Here is a 22142-nt window from a genome sequence, read left to right as displayed (position 1 = left end):
CATCCTGGGTACCCAGAAGGATATGATAAAACTTTCCCCTATTGAACTAAAGTGAAACTGATTAGTGGAGGCTCAAATCAGTGCATCCTATAAAGCTAGCTTCATGACAATGTATTATTTGCTGCTTTGTTGTTTCTTTAGTACATGGACTGCTGTGGGGAAGGCTGCTTTTAAGAGCAGAATGGGAATGTAAGTGCAAATCTTAATATTTTTATTGTTTTGTATATATTTCTGCTTTCCACAGGATCTTATCTTGTAATCAGACCCGTTACTTCACAGTCACTCATGAAATGGCTGTTATGCCACTGAAATTTTTAATGAAGTTTTAAGGCTAGAATTGTATTTCAGTAAGTTGTTTTTTTTAGATATGACTGTTCATGTTGTATGAGCAGCTTATTTGGACTTGAGTTATGAACTTCTGGCATGTTTTGATTGGGAAATGTTGGAAAAAAGTAGAAACCTGACATTTTGTGGTTTCTGGATTTTAAATCATTTAGAATGAGTGATTTTTCCACAGTAAAAAACCAAAAGAGTTGCTTTGCAATATTTCGGAAACAAGCTGGAGATGTTCTTCAGAGAAAAATAGGAAGGGTTTAATTAAAAAAAATTTTTTTAAACCCCAAACCGAATAAAGCCACAAGCATTTCATGGCATTGCTTTTGTACTGCTGGAAAGCTCAGTAGTTCTTTCCACTTGTGTTGGCTTCTCTGAATTTGTCATTTGTTTTTCTACACTTGTGCGTCCCACCTTTTTACACTTCTCTTTGAGTACTACTGGAAAAGGCCAGAAGGGCAAGGAATCTTCATATCTCAAGTAACGGATCTTTTTAGTCTCTTGAATGCATTGTCCCCAGAACATCAACAAAAAAATCCTGATCTTCCTGGAACATTTTTTGCCATGTATTCCTCAAACTCTTAGCTCAGGAGCTAAAGGAAGATGGGAGAAAAAGCAGCCTTCATGGTCTGGAAGCCTTGGAATACAGCTGTGTGTATTCAGGAAGCTTTAGTTCATTTTGTGTAGTACTTGCTTCATCAAATAATGATGCTTCCATCATTCATTAGTTATTGAAACTAGTTTCCATTCCTAACACAGGCATCAAGCCTTGGTAGTTAAGTGTGATTTATTTATTCTCCAGGGTGAGAACACACCTCTTTGCAGATTGTAGAACAGCTGGTTGCCCCCAGAAGGTGGGGAAGTTATTTTTGTGCTGAAGGGAATCCAGAGTAACCCTCAGCATTACCATACCAACAGTAATTGTCTTACAAACCAAAATGAGATTTCTTTTCAAGTAATCTGTAGATCCCACGAGCACAATCAATGCAGCTGTGATACAGACTGGAATATCTTCCGTAGTTAACTGTAAATAGCAACTCTGTATCCATGGTTTATTTTTACCATAGTGTGCTGTAACAGGAAAAATAGCAAATGGTACTAAGTCTAGTAAGCCTGTTACTAAGAATGTGAGCTAAATGGTTAGTCAATAGAAAAATCCTGTCCTAGTCACAAAATATCTTTAGGTCTAGTTTTAATATTTAGGATACTAACATGATATATACCAGGTAGTGAGAGGGACTGCTGAAGTGCAGCTAATATTTTACTACTACAGATTTTTACTGCTCTTTTTAATGTCAAGTAGAGATGTTGTGAATCACACTGGTATTAATAGAGTGGATACAGATGGCAGAATCTGTATCTGTATTTCCTGTTCATTTTCTGCATCTTTCTTCTGCTGGACCAGTCAAAAGTGAATTTCCTTTTATGTGACATTAATTAACATTATGTTGTATATTGTTCAGAGTTTGTACTTTATTCCTAAGCTTGATTAAAAACTCACTTTTAAAAAAATCTAGATTTTAGTCCAAACTTGAGAATATGTTGTTCTGTTATATTTTATTTATAACTATTTCATGACTGACAGGGTTAGGAAAGTGTATAACAAATTCTTAGATAAGCCTTCAAGGTTCCTTCACATTAGACATGATGGGTAGGAAAAAATACAGGCAGAAGTGAGGTTTTCTTATCTTCTGTATAAACAAGTTGGTATTTAATTCAAGGCCTTTTCCTCAACTTTCAGCATACCAGATCACTATCAGGCAGTCACAGGGAGAGACGTGCAAACATGTTGTTGTTGACTGTTTGTCTACTGAATTTATGAATCTGTTTCTAAGGAAATCAGGCTTCTGCATTCACTGTCTTTGTGCTTGCCTGCCATTCCTTGCCTTTCTCCCCTTCACAATTGTTTGTGACTTTGCTGGCCAGTATTACTCATGTCTGAGGAAAAACTGGAGGTCTGTAACGATAGTAAGTTTCTGTTTTTACAAAACCCGTCATAGGTGATTGTGGGAAACTGTTCTTTTCTTCCCCGGTACCGGCTTGTGACAGTGATGAGTAGAGGAAGGAATGCCCTGTTTTGTGGGGCAGTTTGCTCCATGGCACAGGAGAAATGAGGGAAATGCTGTCTGTTTAGCTGCTGGGTTTGGGACCATGCTGCAGGCTGACATGCAGCCTTCTCCTGCAAGCTGAACACCTTCTCCTGCGAGCTAAGCAGCAGGTTGTGATGCAGGCACAGGATATTGTAACTTCATGGAGTAGTGCTGGGGTGGGCCACGGCATGGTGAGGTATCACTGATGTGGAGGGGTTGCATGGAGCACAGAGCTGGGTGTGTGCTTGGGGCTCTGTGCAGGCAGTAAGGGTATTTTGAGTTTGGGCATGCTAGGGAGTGAATGGAGCTCCTGTGGAGTGATACTGAGGACACTAAGGGAGAGAGCATTGAGTGCCCTGTGACAGAACGGGGGGACTACAGTGGTGAAACAGTAGAAAGCACATGGGGAAAGGAGCTAGGCTGTGAAAAGCACCATGGATGTTAGAAGGGACTAGGGGTATTTTCTTTGGAGAGTGTAAGGTGTTTGTGACATATACCTCTTGGAAAACATGTGCTATTAAATCTGCTGGTTTATGGTAGCTCCATGTATTAGTTACAATGCATTTTGTTTAAATGAGCCTGATCGAATCCCTTCTGAAGTAAGTGCTGCTTTTATTTGCTATCAAAGGAACTAGATAAGGTTCCTACTATAACATACATTAATTATTTGCATAATGTTTAGGAATGACTTTGAAGTATATATTTGGAATTTAAATCTTACTATTAGTAATACCTGCTAGAAACTCAGACATGCGTTTCAAGTAATTTTTATCCTTCTCACGTTTATTATGAATTAGGTGCAATCGAGGCAGGATTGACATCTTGGAACTTTTAGGTTCATACAGTCAGGGGCTTGGGGACAGTCTGAATTTGTGATTATACAGCATCTAATACTTGTCCGTGCCATCATAATTCCTGATTCCATTGCACTATAAGTAATTATAATACAAATTATTTTATGTGTTTACAAAACTACATTATAATATAAAATAATTATAGTACTCAAAAACTAAGTATGGTCTTCATCTATCCTTTGGTCTAATGAATTGTATTTGATGTTGATGCCAGTTCTGCAGAGAAAGGAGTCCTAATGGATACTACTAAATTGGTGAAGCAGAGTAAATACTTGTGCAGAAAAAGAGCAATTCAGTTAGTTTTCTCCTATATCTTTAAGATTGGGCTACATTAAGCTTTCTGTGACTCACTTGCCTTCTTAGCAGTGTTATATAGTTCCACTGTTGGAAGAAATAATGGGAATACTTATGTATTCCTCATCTCCATGTTGTCTAGACACTAGCAATCTCATAGTGTATTCATGCCTCCAGAACATCTAGACTTCCCTTGACTGGAAAGCCTGAATGAGGTAGTAGAACAGAGGGAGTCTGTTTTCCCTTTCAAAGTTCCTTCTTTGCTGCTGGCTAGGTACAGTATTTTAATGAATACCAAATCAGTGTTATATTTCATAGCACAGTTCTCAAAATCATGTTGCAGAGGAAAGGTGAGTTCATGTGATTTATTCCAATATCATAGACTAAAAACACCATTTGAAATTATAAGAGATCATAGAATCCTAGAATGGTTTGGGTTGGAAGGAGCCTTTAAAGATCATCTAGCCCAACCCCTCTGCAGGGAGCAGGGACAGCTTCAGCTGGGTCAGGTTGCTCAGAGCCCTGTCCAACCTGACCTTGAATCTTTCCAGGGATGGGGTATCTACCACCTCTCTGGGCAACCTGTGCCACTGTTTTACCACTCTCATTGTAAAATTTTTATTCATAATATCTAGTCTAAATCTAACATATTTCAGTTTAAAACCATTACTCCATGTCCTATCACTACAGGCCCTACTAAAAAGTTTGTCCCCATCTTTCCCATAGGCCCACTTTAAGGCCAGATGAATAAAGCGATCTTGGAAAGTACTATGGTATATATGTTATCTTCCTGTTGCTATATTATTTGCAGCATAAATGTCCTTAGAAAACATTCTGGCTGTTTAAGAAGGTGTATTTTTTTGGCACTGTCTGTCTAGCTAGTCTAAACCCAAGCAACCTAACTTTTTCTGTTTCAGGCATCTTGGTTTTTTTTTTCACTCCTTTTTCTTCGGTGACAGAGATGGAGGACATTCCTGTCCCCTTCTTCCTCAATTATTGTGTGCTCGTGCTTTTTTCTGGGAGTGGGGGTTGTGGTATTAAATAGTTTTGAATGAAGAGAGCTAATATCTAAATTTGCCATTCTTGGACAAATTTTCTTCAGACTTGTTCTTGTGAATTTGTTAAAGGGGGAAGGAAGAGTGGCAGATTAGGCTGTTTAGTCTAAGTTTTTCCAGAGAAAGATTTATGTGTGAATGGGGAGAGGGAGCACTTCTCGGCTCCCTTTCTTTGCCTTGCTGTTTCAACTATAATAAAGTACCTGGTTTTTTTTTGTCTAAGGTTGCTTTTCCTTACTCAAATATATAGTTTATTACAGCTTTGGCTAGAAAGGTGCTGGAAAAAAAACTGCATAACCTGAACAAAACATTGCCTTACAGATTTGTGTTAAAGGATGTGGAGATAGTCTCTGAATTCCAGGTGCATCATAGCCAAATAGGGATGACAAGCTACCCTTCATTAGGTCAAATTGGTGAAATGTAAATAATAATTGGTCAGTGGATACAGTTGCACAGCTTGTAAAGCAAAGTTGGACACTAGCCATGTGGGATCTTCTACCTGTCTGACCTCACTTATCCTAGAGCTTGGAGACAGAAGTCTTGCAGGGTTCTTCTCCACCACTTTCTAATGCACTTACACTGCACTGCATTTGAGGGATCTGCTGGCTCCTTCTCTTGGGTGTTGAGTTTTTTTGGCATCTCCTAGGAACAGTTGGTATGGACCCATCTGGCAGTACTGCTGGTGAGCCACTCAGGCTTATGGGATGATACTTGGGAGAGCTTGGCATTAATCTGTTGTGCAAGTGAAGATGTTCAATTGCAGTTTTTCCGTGACTCAGAAAAACAAAGAAACCCAAAAGGTCACAGGGTGGTGTGTGATTTGTTTTATGTCTTCATCCAATATTGCCATTGTGCATTTAGCCCAACCACAGTGAGTCAACTGGGTCGGATTGACTCAGCCAAAGTAGAGGACTTGCACAACAGCAGAATTCCAGCCATTCAAAATTCCCTTGCTAAGGCACATCAAAGAGATGAAATTAGGTATGGAGTGTGGATTTTTCTTAGTGGGAGTGCTGTTATGCTTGTACATCTGAAATCAGCTTCAACTGGAACTTGGGCATCTCAGTATTTTTATGGATGCTGCCCAAGTGTATTACTACCTTGAACTTCCATTAGTTAGGCAAATAAACCTACTTTCAGGAAAGCGTACAGAATTTGGCTTCAACATTTAAGCTTCTCTTGTATCGACTTGGCTGGACTTACTCGGATGCCTTGTCAGTCAGTATCTTGAATCCCCACGCAAACAGCAGGAAGTCAGAAGTTGTAAGGTGAGGAACCGCGGGTAACAGTTGCCTGGTACTCAAGTCACCTAAAATCTGCTGCTTGAATAATGACGTGACAGCTTCCCACGGCTCTGCAGGGTAACTTGTACGCTTTGGCAGAAAAAAAGTCCAGCGTCAAGTGCCCGCGTTCTTCGCCTCTGCACGGCGCCCCCCGGGCCGGCTCCCGAGAGCAGCTCCCCGTCCTGCCAGGACCGAGCTCGGCCTCCCTCCGGGACCGGCTGCCCACGACGAGGCGCAGCCCTGCGCGGCCGCCCCCGGCCGGCGCAGACGGGCGGATGAAAGGCGCCGGCCGCCCGGCAGCGCTGCCCCGGGGCTGCCCCGGGGCCCAGCCCCAAGCGCTGGGGCATGAGGTCAGCGTGTGTGGGAGGCTCGGCCGTCCCTGGGCCCAGCGGCGCCGCAGGGCCGCTCTGCCTCCCGCTCCGCCCGGCCCGGCCCGGCCCGGCCCGGCCGCCCCGGGCGCCGCAGGGACGGGCAGGGCGGGTTCCCGGCAGGACTACACCTCCCGGCGTGCCCCGCGGGCCGCGGCCGCGCACAGCATGCTGGGAGCGCTCCGCTCGGCCCCGGCGGCGCCGCCGCCGCCTCCATGTTCTCCCCCTCCCGCCGGCGCGAGGCCGCCCGCCCTTCCCGTGGGGGCGGGGTCTCGTCCCTCCTGCGGCTCCGAGCGACATCTACGCCGCCCAATCAGGGCTCGCCGTGGCCCGGCTTGCGGCCAATGGGAGGCGCGAGGGGGCGGGTCCCCGCGGCAGCCGGGCAGGGGAGCGGCAGTGGCGGCTGCGGGAGGGAGGGAGAGAGGCCGGGAGCGGCGGCGGCCGGGGAGGGCGCGGGCCCCGCTTAAAGGGCCAGTGAGCGGGCGCGGAAGTGGTGAGGAGCTTATCGACTACCAGCCCGGCGCTGCCCAGGGGCTCGGCCGGGAGCCCCCCCGTCCGGACGGGGGGCCGGGGGCCCAGCGGCGGCATGGAGCAGGCAGCGCCCAAGAGGTAACGACCCTCCCTAGCGGCCCTTGCCCCTCCCGGGAGCGGGCGCGGCGGCACGGCCGGGGTGAGGGCCTGGGCCCCTCGCCCTCGAGGGAGATTCCTGGAGAGACTCCGGCCGTGGGAGCTGTGAAAGGGGTGGCGGGACAACGCCGGGGGCTGAGACCCGCGTGGCGGCCGGAGGGGCTGCGTTGCGCCGGGGAGGGTCTTCCGAGGGGTCCGGTCCCGGGAATAACTGTCCTGGCTGAGTGTCCAGGTGGAGGCAAGTCCGTAGGGGCTGGTTGGGTTACAAGAGGAACATCTTCACGTAGAACGAGGGAAATCTCGTTGCTGAGAAGAGCCCTTTGTGGCCTGGGGGTCTGTGCCCTGGAAAGTTCAGGTCTGTGGAAGAAACCGACCTGGGAAGTTCTTTTTCACGTGAGAAAGTGCCCTTGTGTCCTGCTGGTGGAGGGATGCTTGTGGGGGTGGGGGCTGCATAGTTGCAGTTGCAAATCAGGGAGTGGGAAGAGGCAAAAAATCAAAAGTATTTCCACAGCATCTGTTTTTCCTGTAAATGTATAGGCTCTCTGGCCACGGTAATTTTACTTTGTGTGTTGTTTTTTTGGTGTGTTTGTGGCTTTTTTTAAGCATTTATTATTTTACTCTTTTTTTTGTGTGTGTGCATGTGTAATGATGTGGAACCGCGATAATTAAATGTGACACTGTTGTCTTAGTGCAGAAAATAATTTTGCTTTAATTGTATGGGTATATTTAAATCGGAACAATTCTTTCTTGGTGTAGTTATATACTATGTAGAATGTATGGTATGCAGAATGTACTTAGACTCTTTACATATATATATTTACTGTCTTAGAACTCCAAGTGTTTTTCTTCCTGTTAATGTAATGAAAAATCTGGGGCCTACATAATATAAATATGTGGTAGAAGAGAAGAAGTGTCTGCATTCTATTTTAAAACCTTTACGTTCTAGATTAAAAGCCTTACAAATGGAATTCTGTGGGATGATGGGAAGTATGTGGTCTTGAACTTCTGTTTTTTTCCCTCCAATAGCACATCAAATAACAGGGTCTACTGTGGAAAACTTAGACCAAGAATTGATTCGTAGTTGTTAGGTGCAGTATTTTTAGCAGGCAATGGGGTGAGGAGGGACAGGCCTGCACTGTAGTTCAAGGCTGACAGTGCTGTATGTCTCAAATAAAGGAAGTAGGATAGGCACTAGCAAGGATTTAGAAGAAATGGAAATGTCTGAGAAGTAACCAAAGTTACCAGCACCAATGCAAAGCTTGGGATTTGATGATATCAAAGGATCAAAAATGAAACTTGAAGTTAGCTTAACCTAGAGTGTTTTTTTGTTTGTTTTTTGTTTGTTTTTTTTTTAAAGATCTGGGGTTTGGTCTAACTTGATTAGCTAGCTGGTGGTGTGTCTGGCCTGTTTGAAAGTGAGGAGCTGTTTAAGTCTTTAGATTCAGTCAGGAAGAACTAGAAAGCTGATGAGAGAATGTCTAAGCTCTCTGACATTTTTGTATATTTTGTGTCTTTTTTGAAGCTTATTTCTAGGAATTTGAATGTGATAGGAACGTAGTGTTTTGGTTTTTTTTTTTACTAGGAGGGAAGATTTGAACTCAGTTTTTCATAAGATGCTAACTCAGGTTTTAAAAAATTTGAACTGAAGTTTTTAATAAATGTGCATATATATTGCCTTTATCCATTGTTTTTTACAGTTCTCTGATTGTTTGGTGCTTCCAGCAGAACTGCTAGGCCATCCCCTTTTTCTGCAAGTCTAGAAGGAGTACAGAATTTTATTTTTTTTTATTTTTAGTGGGCTGAAGTTTTTGATGCCTGCCATGTAGCCAGTAGTGGCTTGGGATGGACACACAATGATTACTTGGTCAAATGAATGTGAACACTAGTCATCTTTACTTTGGTGCTTGTTGTCTGTAGGAGCAGTTACTGATGAGTGTCTGTTGCCATGGTATTTGTAGTGCAAGACATTAACCTAGAGGTTGCAAGGATTTAATATGAACATGTCAAAGCTGCGTGGGTATGCTAGAATACCAGTGTTCTTGAGAAGGTAAAAGACACTTTTATTCCCCCCTTCCCTGTAAAGAGACAAGCAACATGTTTGTGTGTTGTGTAAATCTTTAAAACAGTAGCAGTGTGACAGGCTAGGACACTGTGGCTTTGAAATAGGAATGCTGTTAAAATCTCTAGCTTTTCTTGTTTGGCCAGTGTACTGCAACAATAACAGAAGACTTCTAAGGAGGAGTCATTTTCAAAATAACTCTGTTTAGTTTAAGAAATAATTTAGAGTAAGTCTTCTGATTTTATACTGAGCAATTTGTGCAGTAGTTGACACAAAGTGTTTTCTTGCATTTGAATTTCTAACTGTATTTCAGATGTTTTATACTTCTTTCCCTCACTGAAAAGGATGTTCACTCCTGAAATAATCAGTTACAAAATTCTCCTCTGAGTTTTATAATTTTCCCATATTATTATTGTTGCATTTTTTTGATATATCGGTGTACTTAGGTACAAGGAGATAATTGCATCTCTAGCTACTTTGATTTTTATTTGTATGTAATCTGTGTCAAATACATGGTTTTTAATCTTGTCAATCTTCTGCATGCTGCTGCTGAATAAAAGGCCTAATAACAAACATGGAGCGTGTTCATTAGGGTTTTCCAGTCCCTTCTTTAAACTTGGGCAGTTCAGTTTTCACTGAAATTTAAGTTTTGTGGGAAGGGGAAAACTCATTTTTAAAATATGACCTGTGAAAAACATGCTGGCTTTAATGCCTGTGTCAATGGACAAAGAAGGTCATATAGATGACAACTGTTAAGTTTCTCCAGAAAATGATGGGACAAAAGTGTAAGCTTGCTTGGGTTTTACTGGTAGAAAACTAAGTGTAAGTATGCAGTGCAAGTATGTAAACGGTCTTAAACTTGCTTCTACTTGTGTGAACCATGTAAAGCAGTATAAATGTATTGAGGCTTTCACATGTCACCTCTATTTCTGGTGACTGCAGTGATTTCTCTTACTAGCTGCTTTTCTGATGTATCAGTGTAACTAATCCCAATTATTCTTTTTAAATATGTCCGTGTGCTGGTTATTCTGCAAAATAAGCTGCATATATTCATGTTTCATGGAGCAGTTGTCCAGTTTTCCATAACTCACAACAGTAATTGATGGTGTTCTATTATTTAGTCCTGCTTTATTATTCTTTGTTAGCTTTCAGTTGCTTTTTTTTAATATATACCTCTGGAGCACATCAGCAATTTATTTTGTAAAGTCATTTACGTAATGACCATAGGACACTGAACTCATACTTCACTTTTCCACGTTGGGATAGGGAGAGAATCTCTGGCTCTTTCAGGTCCCAGTTCAGGTTTTGCTGATATTTACGTCAGGACTGGTAGTCTTGGATGCCTCTCGCTGTTTCTAGATTTTGTCGGCATTTAGTTATATGGAGTTTTGTTGGTGTAATCAATGACTTGTAAGATTCTGGTCATGCTAAGTATGAATGTTTTCTCCAATCAGCTGGATTTAGAAAAGTAAAATTCTTTGCAGGAAAGAGATCAGCTGTTATGCAGAAAGTCAAACCTGCTTGGAACAAGAAAATAATTCTGAATACTCTTCTTGTCTCAGAACTGTAGTTTAGTTACTCCTCCTGTTTTCAGGAGCAGCTCTCCTGGAAAACTGCTGAAATAGTCTGTAGTCACTATTTGATGATTTCCTAGAGCAAACAAAAGCAAAATTGTTTTCTCCCTAGGTTTTATACTTGTCTTCTATAGATGTCCTTTAGTCTTTTTCAGACATATATATGTAAAAATAAAAATAAATATATCACTTGTATCCTGTGGCCAGAATAAAACAGAGTGCCTGAATTGTTCTGATTTATTTGTTCTATTTTAAATGCTTGTGTTCTGAAATTAGAGTACCCATGAGGGAGAGGAATGAAACTCTTTTTTCTCTCCAGTTGTTCTTGAGCCTTTTGGCTTTTCAGTTGTGCTATCCCCTCCTTGTATTTCTAGTCATGCCTTAGCAAATAGATATTTTGCTGGGTGCTCATAGCATTCACTTCCTATGTAGAACACTTAAATGCTTAAAAAAAAAAGGTGCAGTGATCCTTCTGAAGGGTTTGGCTCTGTATGAGTTATGTTGCACATTTTCAAAGAGTGAATAGTAGGATGAACATGCAGACAAAACTCCTGATTGAGAAGCTGGTTCTGAAGTCTTAGATGTGTTTCTCTGTCCCGAGTTTTAGTTGCTTGTTTTTAGCCGATACAATAATACAATATTTCTTGTCTTTCCTTGTATTTTACTTGGTGCTTTCCAGCCAGTTACAGCAGTCATCTTACTCCTCCCTGCTTTTGTAAAGGTTTCATAAGCGCTTTCTATATTGCAACCCTTTCAGGGTATATCACATGCTGTTCTTTAGTTAAAAAGCTGAAAATTCAATTAAACTTCTAGAAATAGGTATCATTAAACAGTCCAAGTCATTAAGATCTTTCTGTGGTCCAAATAAATGTGATGTTAATACTGTCACTGTAACACTAGGCCTAGCATGTGTGCTCTTATGGTGTATTTGTGAAAGAGTGTGAAGTACTTTGAGCAGTGTGTTAGGTGATGAAATTCCTGAGGTTGACATATCTTCCTTCCTCTAAATAGGTTTAGTATTTAGCTGCCTTATTTTTAAATATTATTTGGTCTCATAACATATTTGTCAGAGTTGGATAAAATGAAAGAAGTTTTAAAACTACAGAATGGTTATTTGCTGTCCTGGTTGCCTCCTAAGTACTCCAGATAATCTGTTCTTTGGCAGTGAAGTTGGTTTTGATCGGTTGGTTTATGGCTGTTTGTTATAGTTTCCCTAGCTCTTCTCAAGCACAACCAGTGTCTTAATGGTGCTGCTGGAAGCCTTTGGTATGGAGTTTTTTCCCTTTCATTTTAGGAGGTATTGCACTTTTGATGAGCAGGTAGAAATGGTCTCTTCTTAGACGTATTTGATTGAGTTGATTGTATGTTTCCTCTGTTCTTGCAGTAACTAAAAAGTTCAGTCCCTCCACTGTTATGTTGAGTATGTCTTCTGTTACGCAGCTCTTTGATCAAGTGAGAGGCTTGGCTAATGTTAATGCTATTTATTTTTGAGGCTCTATTGGTATTGTAAGCATACTGTTCATGCTTTTTATTGGTGGAAAGCAAAGGATGACTGCAGTAACTTATTCTGAGAGAGGAATAATTTCAAACAAAGAAGAAAAATTAATAGTTTGTTTCTTTAATACCTACTTGCAAATTAGTTTTTTCCCCTTCTTTTAATTTGTCTCAATTTATGCTTGTTCAGTAATGAAATACATGCTTTCCTGCAAGATTTGTGATTGAGAGCAGTCCTGAGTAGAAGGTCTAGGGGCTGTTGTTTGATGAAAAGCTCAATGTGAGCTGGCGATGCCTGCTTGCAGCCCAGAAAGCCAACTGTGTCCTGGGCTGTATTGGAAAAAGTGTTGCCAGCATGTCAAGGGAGGTGATTCTCTGCTCTTTTGGGACCCCACCTGGAGTACTGTGTCCAGTTCTGGAGTGCCCAACACAAGAAGGATGTGGAGCTTTTGGAGAGAGTCCAGAGGAGGGCCACAAAGATGATCGGAGGGCTGGAGCACCTCTCCTATGGCGACAGGCTGAGAGAGTTGGGGTTCTTCACCTGGAGAAGAGAAGGCTTCGGGAGGACCTTATTGCAGCCTTCCAGTACCTGAAGAGGGCCTGCAAGACAGCTGGGGAGGGACTTGTTACCAGGGCATATAGCAAGAGAATGAGGGGTAATGGCTTTAAACTGGAAGAGGGTAGACTTAGGTTAGTTACTTGGAAGAGAGTCTTTAATGTGAGGCTGGTGAGAAAATGGAGCAGGTTGCCCAGGTATGTTGTGGGTGTCCTCATCCCCGGAAGTGTTCAAAGCCAGCTTGGATGGGACTTGGAGAAACCTGGTCTAGTGGGAGTTATTTCTGCCCATGTAGGGGTTTTAGAACTAGATGATCTCTAAGGTTCCTTCCAAACCGTAATGCATTTCTATGATTCAAGTTCCATCTTTCAGCTTTCTAGTCTCTTTAACAAGCAGAGAGGGGGTGAAAAAGAAAGCAGGAGTTGCGTTCTTGTTTTTTATTTATAGGCCACTTTTGCAGACTTTATTTAACTGCTCTCATTCGAGTTTTCTACTGTTTTTCTTCCTGTTCATGAGTTGTGCCTTTTCTTTGCTGTGGATTTTTATATCCCCTTAAACACGCATGCTTTCCAGCTTCCTGCCGGTTCTTGCAGCAAACTGCATGGTCTTCAAAATAGTTTGTGCATCTTTCCTTACCAATTGTGGATGCTTTTTATATGAATGTAATTGCTACATCTGTTAAGTAGTTCTTTGATATATAAATCTGTACAGCCTTCCCCCCCTTCCTTGCTTTCCTTGTTTAACATCAATCCGTATGACCTGTGTGGTTATACAATTACTTTAAATTTTTGTCTTTACCTAGATGGTTGGCAGTAATGACTCTCTTCTGATTCAGAAATTCCTTCATCAGTCATTTATTTTTTATTAGTTCTGGTTATCAAAGATTTGCATCTCTTCATGTGAAGAATTCTATTTTGAACACTCTTCTTCCAGTGTTGGATTTGACAATCTTTTCTGTCTGTGCCCTCCTTCCATCCCTATTTTGTATTAATTTCCAGGAAAGTGTCTGTAGAGTTCTGAAATGAATCATTGTCTCAAAACAGCTGCCCTGATAAAGTGGACATTGTGCTTGGGTGGGGCCCTCATTTGATAAGCCACCTGAGCACTGTTCTCACAAGATGAGCCCCTCGTTCAGTAGCCACCCTGATAAATGGGACAGTGTTGTCACCTGACAAGGAGCAGTGGCTGGGCAGCAGGGCCCTGCGGAGGCAGAGCGCTTTCCTGCAATAGTTCTCTGTAAGGCCACTGGACGAGGTGCACATGCAGAAATATAGGTCGTTGCTCTGTCAGCCTGGTTGGGGAGAGTGGGGAACAAGTGACCACCTGGACCTCTGTGCTCCGTCGACTCATTTCCAGAACGTTCTTGAACGTAACACTGAGTCTGCACAAGTTAAGCTGAGACCCCCCTGGAAAAGGTGGAGCCAGGTAGCATAAAAGATGTTCTCTCTCTCACACACACAAGGGCTTTATAATCTTACTGATTTTAAAGTATTACTGTGCTTTTTTTGTACCTCCTGGGTAAATGTTGTTACTTGTGAGTACCACACAGAGAATTATAGAGGTTAATCTCTCGGACTGGATTGTTAAAAGACATTAACTATGAGATGGCTAACCCTGCCCCTGGGGCAGTTAGAAAAGGTTAAGTCTTCCCCGTGGATCTGTTACAACCCTCCCTGGGGGGGCCAGGTCTGAGACAAAGTTTGGATCCAGCTGCACCTAAGCTCCTCTCTGAGGAGTTTAGAAAGCAAGGGGATCTAGTCTGAATCTCCCTGGGTTGCCCACCTGGTGGGATGGGACACTGTCACAGAATAACATCTTTTCTGTAAGTTGTCAATGAACTGCAGTGCATCAAAGTTTTGGGGTGTGTTAGTTGCTTTTTTCTTGTTCTCTCCTTTTTTCTTCTCTTCCATATGGAATGCATTGTCTGTATCTAAGACTACAGCACCAGCTACTCTGCAGCTCATCTTCTACTTTAATAGTACCCTTGGCTATCATACAGAGTTAAGCTGTTATTTCAATCTTGCAGCACAATTCCCTATAACTTTTTAAGGTGAAGGATTTACATGTTGCAGTCAGCCAGCCTCACTGCAATGTGTGTGGGTTATATTTTCCTGTGCTATGTTCAGCATCAGCTTCATTGCGAACTTTCGGCCCAGATGTATTCTGAGATCTGCCAAGAGTTGGGGAGGATGGATAAATGGGAATGCTGGAGACTGGGAAAAGGCTAGGACTGCTTGTAAGGGGCGAGGGATAGTGATAAGAGTGGGTTGAAGGTGCTGGCAGAAATTGTATGATAATACTGAGTAGTTTGAGACTATGAGAGAGAACTGGAGGACAGAATACCATAGTGTTATGCAATTAGAGATTCTGTTGCACCTGTCCCTATGTGCACTCATGAAGGTGCAAAAGGGACTGCCTCAACAGCTCTTAAGAGTAATCAACTCTTTAATGTTGAATGTTTGGCTACCACCTGTGAAGGTGGAGTGCTCACATATGCTCCCAGAGTCGACTTGGCTTTGAGTTCTGTGATGTAATTCACTGGCTTATGAGTGGTGTAGTTTAGAAAGTGGATGCTTCATGTGGGTGAAGGATTGGTTTATACTCAGATGATAATGTGCCATACTGCAGGCAGTAACTACATTCTGGCTGCTTTTTGCCCAAAGTTGAGTTTTACTGTGTTCTTTGGCTCTTTCTACTTTAGCAAAGGAAGTGTTTTGGACAGTGACTTCATCCTATGCTGCTTTGAATTGACCAAATGTTAGTGGGAGAGTGATAATTGCAAAAATTGTCATAACTTTCTACATCTTGTGTGATGATTGACTGAAATTTTCTTTCTGCTCTTTAGGCATTTTTTCATTGGAATATGTTATCCTGACCTTTTTTCTGTCTGCTCAGTTGTATGAAATGGCTTGAGTACTGTGTCTCAAATAAATAATAAATAACAAATAACAAATAAATAACTTTTGTTTTTCTTTTAGCAAACTGAAAAAGCTAAGTGAAGATAGTTTAACTAAGCAGCCTGAAGAAGTCTTTGATGTTCTGGAGAAACTTGGTGAAGGGTAAGTACAGCTATTTAAGAGAGGATGGGATCAGAGGGAAGCGGGATATAAAACATGTGTTGGAATATTAAGTTACAGAGAGATCGACTGTAAATGTCCTAAGAAATGCTTCTCTAGACAAGTTTTAATAATAAAGCAAATCCATGCATCAGTAGACTTTCACACTTAACCAGGTATTATGCGTTTTTGATGTCCATTGTTTGTTCAGGCAGGAAAGGTGCTTGGGCCTCTACTGGAGTAGGATGCACTGTATCTCAACAAAGATTCACTCTTCAGAGGCACATCTCTCCTGAGGTCCCAATAGAAATTATTTTTTTACAGCCTAAAAAACCCCAAAGACTTCTGCATGAGCATATGGCTTCCGTGACTTTTTAACATTTCTGCATAATGGAAATGGGAAGCAGTTTATCATGTTTAAAAATAAAAATTCTCTCTTATTTTTAGGTCTTATGGTAGCGTGTTTAAAGCAATACACAAAGAGTCTGGACAAGTTGTAGCAATTAAACAGGTCCCTGTGGAGTCAGATCTTCAAGAAATAATTAAGGAAATCTCTATAATGCAACAATGTGACAGGTAGGTATCATGGTTCTTTGTCTTTCTAAAAGCCAATGTGAAAATGTATTTGTATTTGTGAATATGGCTGAAGTATCTGCAGCTGCAAACATTATTTTTTTTTTATATGGAAAATTAAAGCAGTCTGTGTTGGACAATTTACTTAAATGAACCACTTTGGGGACCTCCTCTTATCTTTAGCTTGTATTGGAGGAAGTGTGAATAGTGTACATCACAGAAATTGTTGAAAGAGAAAGGACTTGCCTCTGCTTAAAATTTACTGTGTTTACTTCGCTTGACTTGCACTGGCAGGCCTGAAGGTTAGTATTTCCTTTTAGTATCTTAGGCCTTGTGAATACCCTCTTACCTGCTTCAGAAGGTCCATAAAGATGATCCAAGGCCTGGAGCACCTCTGCTGTGAGGACAGGCTAAGAGAATTGGGGCTTTTCAGCCTAGAGAAGAGAAGGCTCCAGGGTGACCTTATAGCACCTTCCAGTACTTGAAGGGGGCCTAAAGGAAAGCTGGGGAGGGGCTTTTCATCAGAGAAGATAGTGATAGGACAAGGGGTAATGATTTTAAACTGAGAGAGGGGAGATTTAGATTAGATATTAGGAAGAAATTCTTCACTATAAGAGTGGTGAGGAACTGGAATGGGTCGCCCAGGGAGGTTGTTGAAGCCCCATCCCTGGAGGTTTTTAAGGCCAGGTTGGACGAGGTTTTGTGCAACCTGGTCTAGTGGTAGGGTTCCCTGCTCGTGGCAGGGGGGTTGGAACTTGATGATCTTTGACGTCCCTTCCAACGTTAATGATTCTATGATTCTGTTTCTGTCACAGGATTAATGACTAGCAGTTCCAAAATAGTATTCTATTGGTTGTTGCTTTCATGCAGGAACATAACTTAAAAAGTGAACAGTCTTCTAATAAATCTGAAGAAAGGCTGTTACCTTACACTTGTTCACAAACAATGTATCTCATAATTGCTGGTATTGTAGGAACGGAAACCTTAACGCCAAGTGTCTGAAAGGATGCAGAAACTGCCTTGCATTTCCTCTTTTCTATGGAGGTATCACTTTTTGTATTTGTATGTTTTTTAGGATAGTATTTTAAGGTTTTGGCTGTAACTTCCAGTCAGATTTGGTAGGGTGAGTCTTTGTGTCTGATCAGTGGTGCAAGAATTTACTGTTGTGGCTCCAAAGTGCAAACAGGAAAGCTTTGCACTCCAGTTAGGTGAAACTTTATTTAAAATATTGATCACTTTAGTCACCAGCTTGGTGAGTTTTATTATTACGAGTGGTCTGTTGTTTCTCAATTTTGTTTGTGCTTTTGAGATGTCAGTGTTGAAGTTCTGTCTTTAAATGAAAAATTTGCTCTTGTTTGGCAATGAGTAGTACTCTTCCCAGATTTAGAGATTATCCTTTTAATGTAGTCTGATTTAATTCAGAATCATCGCTGAACATTTTGCTCAGGTGTTACATGGAGCTTGATTGTACTGCTCCACAGCGTCTTGTCTATGGGGTCATGAAGGAGAAGAATACTCTCAAATATTTATCCTTAAATACAGGGATAGATACTTAAGAGTACGTTGTATCTACCACACCAGAATGCAGCTGTTCTTTAGCACCTCTGCCTGGAAGCCTTGGTCTGAGTGTTTGTGACCTATGAACACACCTTGTAATCTATTCCCTTCTGGCATTAACTGCTCTGAGTGCTAATGCTTGTTAATTGTGTAGGCAGGGGAATGGCAGCAAAAGGAAAGATTTATGGTTTTTCTCACATTTGACAAAAATAAGTGATAAGTTTATTTCAGGTGATACTATAAGGATTTGGGACCCTTGAGGTATTTTTGGGCTTCCTCTTAATCCTTTTTGTCCCTGTGAGACGATTTACCAGGCTGGCCAATTGTTTGGTTTTTTTAACAGGTACAGGTTAAAAAGGAAGGAGGAATCTTATTTTTCTGCTTAAATGTGGAACTGGATTTGATCTCCATAGTAGGTCCTTGACTCTTCCTGTGCACGAGAGAGGAGTTAAAATACGTTTCCTTTGATTCTTCTAGTTGTTATGCTCTTAATTCTTTTTATCTCCTTTTCTTCATTTCTTTCCCCTTGCCTAAAGGAAGACACTGAATAAGGTGGGAAACGGCACCTTATGAATTCTAAGAAAGAGTTTTTCTGTCGAGTCAGTGATAGGATAGCAGCTCTTACTCACTGCACAGGTTTGAGCCACCTGAGACGACTGGAAGCAGAAGTGTAGGCTGTAGTGTGTGTATGTCTGTTAGTACTAGATTTGGATTGAAATAGGTACTTAAAACAAATGTCTGTGAAATATCCTGACAGAGAAAATAAGTGGTGAGACTTGAGAATCTTCTAAATTTTCATGTTTCTTTCTGTACTATGCTTCTTGTGCCATTTTCATTCTTCATTAGTCCTAGATGGGCCTACTTAGTCTTACTCCTGTGTCCTCTTTTCTGCCCCTCTTTTCTCTGCCCTTTTTCTTTGTTTAATGCTTTTCTGAGAACAATATGTTGCATTTAGTATCTACTGGATAGGTTCCGTTGTATAGCTTTGTATATACTGTTTAACTTTTTTTTAAGATTAAGATTTCAGAGTTTTAGAACACAAACTCTTACTGGAGATGCAGCCATTCTCTGGTTGAAAAGAAGGGTTAGGCTGCAGCTCAGCACCATGTGCTTGTACATGTGTGGTGTGCCTTCATGCAGATGTAGTGAGTACTGATGGGAGGGATGATGCACTTTTTAGTACTTGATTTTCACACGTGGTGATTCCACAGATATTACAGAAAAGCACTGAGCTGTTGCAGCATCTCAGATAAAAGATCGTAAAATCTTAACACCGTACCCTATCTTTCTTCTCCATGCCTGTTTCTAGAACTAGCTAGAGTGTATGTGCTGATGCTCTTCTAAGGGGAGAAATGTAGTTAAGTCAGACAAGGCTTTAAGCAAATACATACAGCATTTTGAGATTCCACATCACTTGATGTTTTGAAAAGACTATCTTGTCCTGATTTGAAATAGTACACCATTTCTGCTGGGAATACTAGCGTAGTGTAAATCTGGCAAGAGATAGTAATGAAAATCAGTGGGTTTTCTTCAGAACTGTTATTAACTGTGCTCACTTGAGGAATTTATAAGAGGCAAGATCAGTACATTGTACTTCTTTGGTAGATATTTTGACAAGTTACGAGGGAATTTACTCACCTTACCTTCAGTAAAGGCAAGTTCCTATAGTACTAACAGATGCTCCTTTATGAAGTAGTTTGCCAGTAGTTTTGACCTGTCTTTTTATAAAGATAGCAGCGTGTTCCAGGAGACAACTGTAGGTCCCTGCTTTTTCTTACATCTGTTTTCTAACAAAAAATATTGCTGCTGAACATGCTGATCTTAAAAGACAGTTCCTTGCTCCAAAACAAAATAGTGTTTGATTCTACCCCACAATGCAGGCATTCTGACCAGAAGCCACTGAGATCTCAGTATCTTCCTGACTGTGTGGGAGTTGGACGACAATTTAACTGTAACTTCCTGTGCCTAAGTTGCTGCAAAAACACCCTCCAACCTTTTATTTCCATAAATACATGATCTAATAACTTTTCTGAAGAAGGATCCTTATGTTTACTACTTCTGTTTCTGCCTTTCTTTTGCAAGTGCCTCTGAGAAAGTGTTATGCCAAGTGACAGAGCAGAGCAGTATGTTCTATTATGGGACACTTCAATATGAAAAAGCATAGGCAAATTCAGAAGTCTTGTTCAAACCAGTGCTGGATTCTGTTTAATATGGAAGTCTAGATTTGTACTTGAAATAAGTTTGTGCTTGCAAAACCAGGAAAACATGGGTGAGTTTCCATGTTTGTTTTTTTTTCTCAGGAAATATGAACAGCAAGGCAATTTTTTTTTATTTTTTTTTTTAAGAAGTGAAACATACAATAGCTTTGTGAGGAGAGTTAAGAGAGGACTTAAAGGAGGGGAAAACAAAGCAAAGCTTCATATATGAAGATAACTGGAAGCTTGTGATACATGTAGTAGCACTCAGAGTTGTGGTCAATGGCTCTATGACCAAATGTAGACCAGTGATGACTGGTGCTCCTGAAGGGTTGGCTCTGGGACTGGTGCTGCTCACCATCTTTGTTGGTGACATGGACAGTGGAATTGAGTGCACCCTAATAAAGCCTAGTGCAAGGTCCTGTTCCTGGGCCTGGGCAATCCCAAGCACAAATACAGATTGAGCAGAGAATAGATTGAGAACACCATTGGTTGATTGGTAACCTCACCAAGTTGGTAATGCACGTTTGCAGCCCAGAGGGCCAACCTTATTCTGGGCTGCATCAAAAGAAGCTTAGCTACAAGGTCAAGGGAGGTGATTCTGCCCCTCTACTTCACTCTTGTGAGATCCCACCTGGACCCTATGTCCGATTCTGGAGTCGCCAACACGGGAAGGACATGAAGCTGTTGGAACAAGTCCAGAGAAGGGCCATGAAGAGGATTCAAGGGCTGGAGCACCTCTGTTATGAAGATGGGCGGAAGGAGTTGGGGCTGTTCAGCCTGGAGAAGAGAGGGCTCTGGGGAGGCCTTATAGCAGCCTTCAGGTACCAGAAAGGGGCCTACAGGAAAGCTGGTGAGGTAGTTTTTATAAGGGCTTATAGTGAGAGGACAAGGAGTAATGGCTTTTAACTGGAAGAGGGTAGATATAAGTTAGATATAAGGAAGAAGTTCTTCACCATGAGGGTGATGAGACACTAAAACACGTTGTCAAGAGATGTTGTGGATATCCTCATCATTGGAAGTGTTCAAGGCCAGGCTGGACAGGACTTGCAGCAACCTGGTCTAATGGGAGTTGTCTCTGCCCATGCAGGTTTGGAACCAGATGATCTTTAAGATCCCTTCCAACACAAACCATTTTATGATCTGATGATAATTTTATTAAGCAGTCAGACTTCATTCTAACAAGACACTGATTAACTTAATTACAACTTTAAAATGCATTAGATTACACTTGCTCTTTAGGTGTGTTAGTGTGTGTCAAACTAATTTTTAACGACACTTGTGATGATGATTTTTTTTTCCCCTCCTAAGAATTCATATATTTATCTCTGTTTTTTTTCCCATCTAGTCCCTATGTTGTCAAATACTATGGCAGCTACTTTAAGAACACAGATCTATGGATTGTAATGGAGTATTGTGGAGCTGGCTCTGTTTCGGACATAATTAGACTTCGTAATAAAACGGTGAGTTTTTTTTTTTAATGTTTAATGCTTACTAAAATTAAACTGAATTATGGCTGAAAGCCAGAATAAAAGTCAGAGTTATAAGACACACTCCTTAGCATCAGCCAAGATCATATCTGTGCCTTGGTTCTTCAGGAAGAACAGGCTCCTGCAGTTTCTCTGGCTTTCTATTCCTCTGTGGAGTGCTCATCAGCAGAAGCAAATACATTTTTGAAATAAGAAAACCTGTAAGTTTCTTGAAAATTACTGCTTTGTACAAACTGCGTCTCTCTTTCCCATACCTGTTACACCTCACGGTCTGTCAGCAAGCCATTTAGTACATGGATGGTTTAAAAACAGGCATAGAATTATTGTGCTCCCACTCAGTAATCGGGGAGCATGAGAAGTAATTGGCATTACTCAAGAAATGAGAGGAGAGGAGGAAGAGATGTCAATTAAGGAACATGAGAGGAAACCAAAGGGTTGTATGGAAGAGTCTTAATGGGCTTATAAGAACAGTAATGTAGGGGAGGATACAAACCTCTAGGAACAGGCTTTGTTAGTTCTACATTCTCTGAAAAATGTTTTGTTGCACAAGTAAAATAATCTTTAGTTCCTTTGAGTCCACTGTTTTCAGTAGTGGGCTGTAACAGAGAGTATGTGTATTATCAACAAGTGCTATGACGTGACCCTCTACTTGCTAGTTCTTTACTTTTTTTAAACATGCCTTGA

General features: G+C 41.4%; 2 protein-coding genes across 2 annotated transcripts in view; both read left to right on the top strand.

The window, feature by feature from the left end:
* RIDA (reactive intermediate imine deaminase A homolog) overlaps nt 1-22142 on the top strand; it is a 959578-nt gene that overhangs the window by 633667 nt on the left and 303769 nt on the right. The window lies entirely within an intron of this gene.
* The window catches only part of STK3 (serine/threonine kinase 3), a 137532-nt gene continuing 122097 nt past the window's right edge, over nt 6708-22142 (top strand). Inside the window, exons 1-4 of the mRNA XM_051610163.1 lie at nt 6708-6886; nt 15566-15646; nt 16091-16219; nt 21317-21431. Coding sequence (XP_051466123.1) covers nt 6864-6886; nt 15566-15646; nt 16091-16219; nt 21317-21431 — 348 coding nt within the window. The 5' untranslated portion in view covers nt 6708-6863. The remainder of the gene's footprint in view (nt 6887-15565; nt 15647-16090; nt 16220-21316; nt 21432-22142) is intronic.

Source organism: Apus apus, chromosome 2, assembly GCF_020740795.1.
Source record: "Apus apus isolate bApuApu2 chromosome 2, bApuApu2.pri.cur, whole genome shotgun sequence".
Classification (NCBI taxonomy): Eukaryota; Metazoa; Chordata; class Aves; order Apodiformes; family Apodidae; genus Apus; species Apus apus.
The sequence above is the reverse complement of the archived record's forward strand: the minus strand, read 5'-3'. Positions and strand labels throughout refer to the sequence as shown.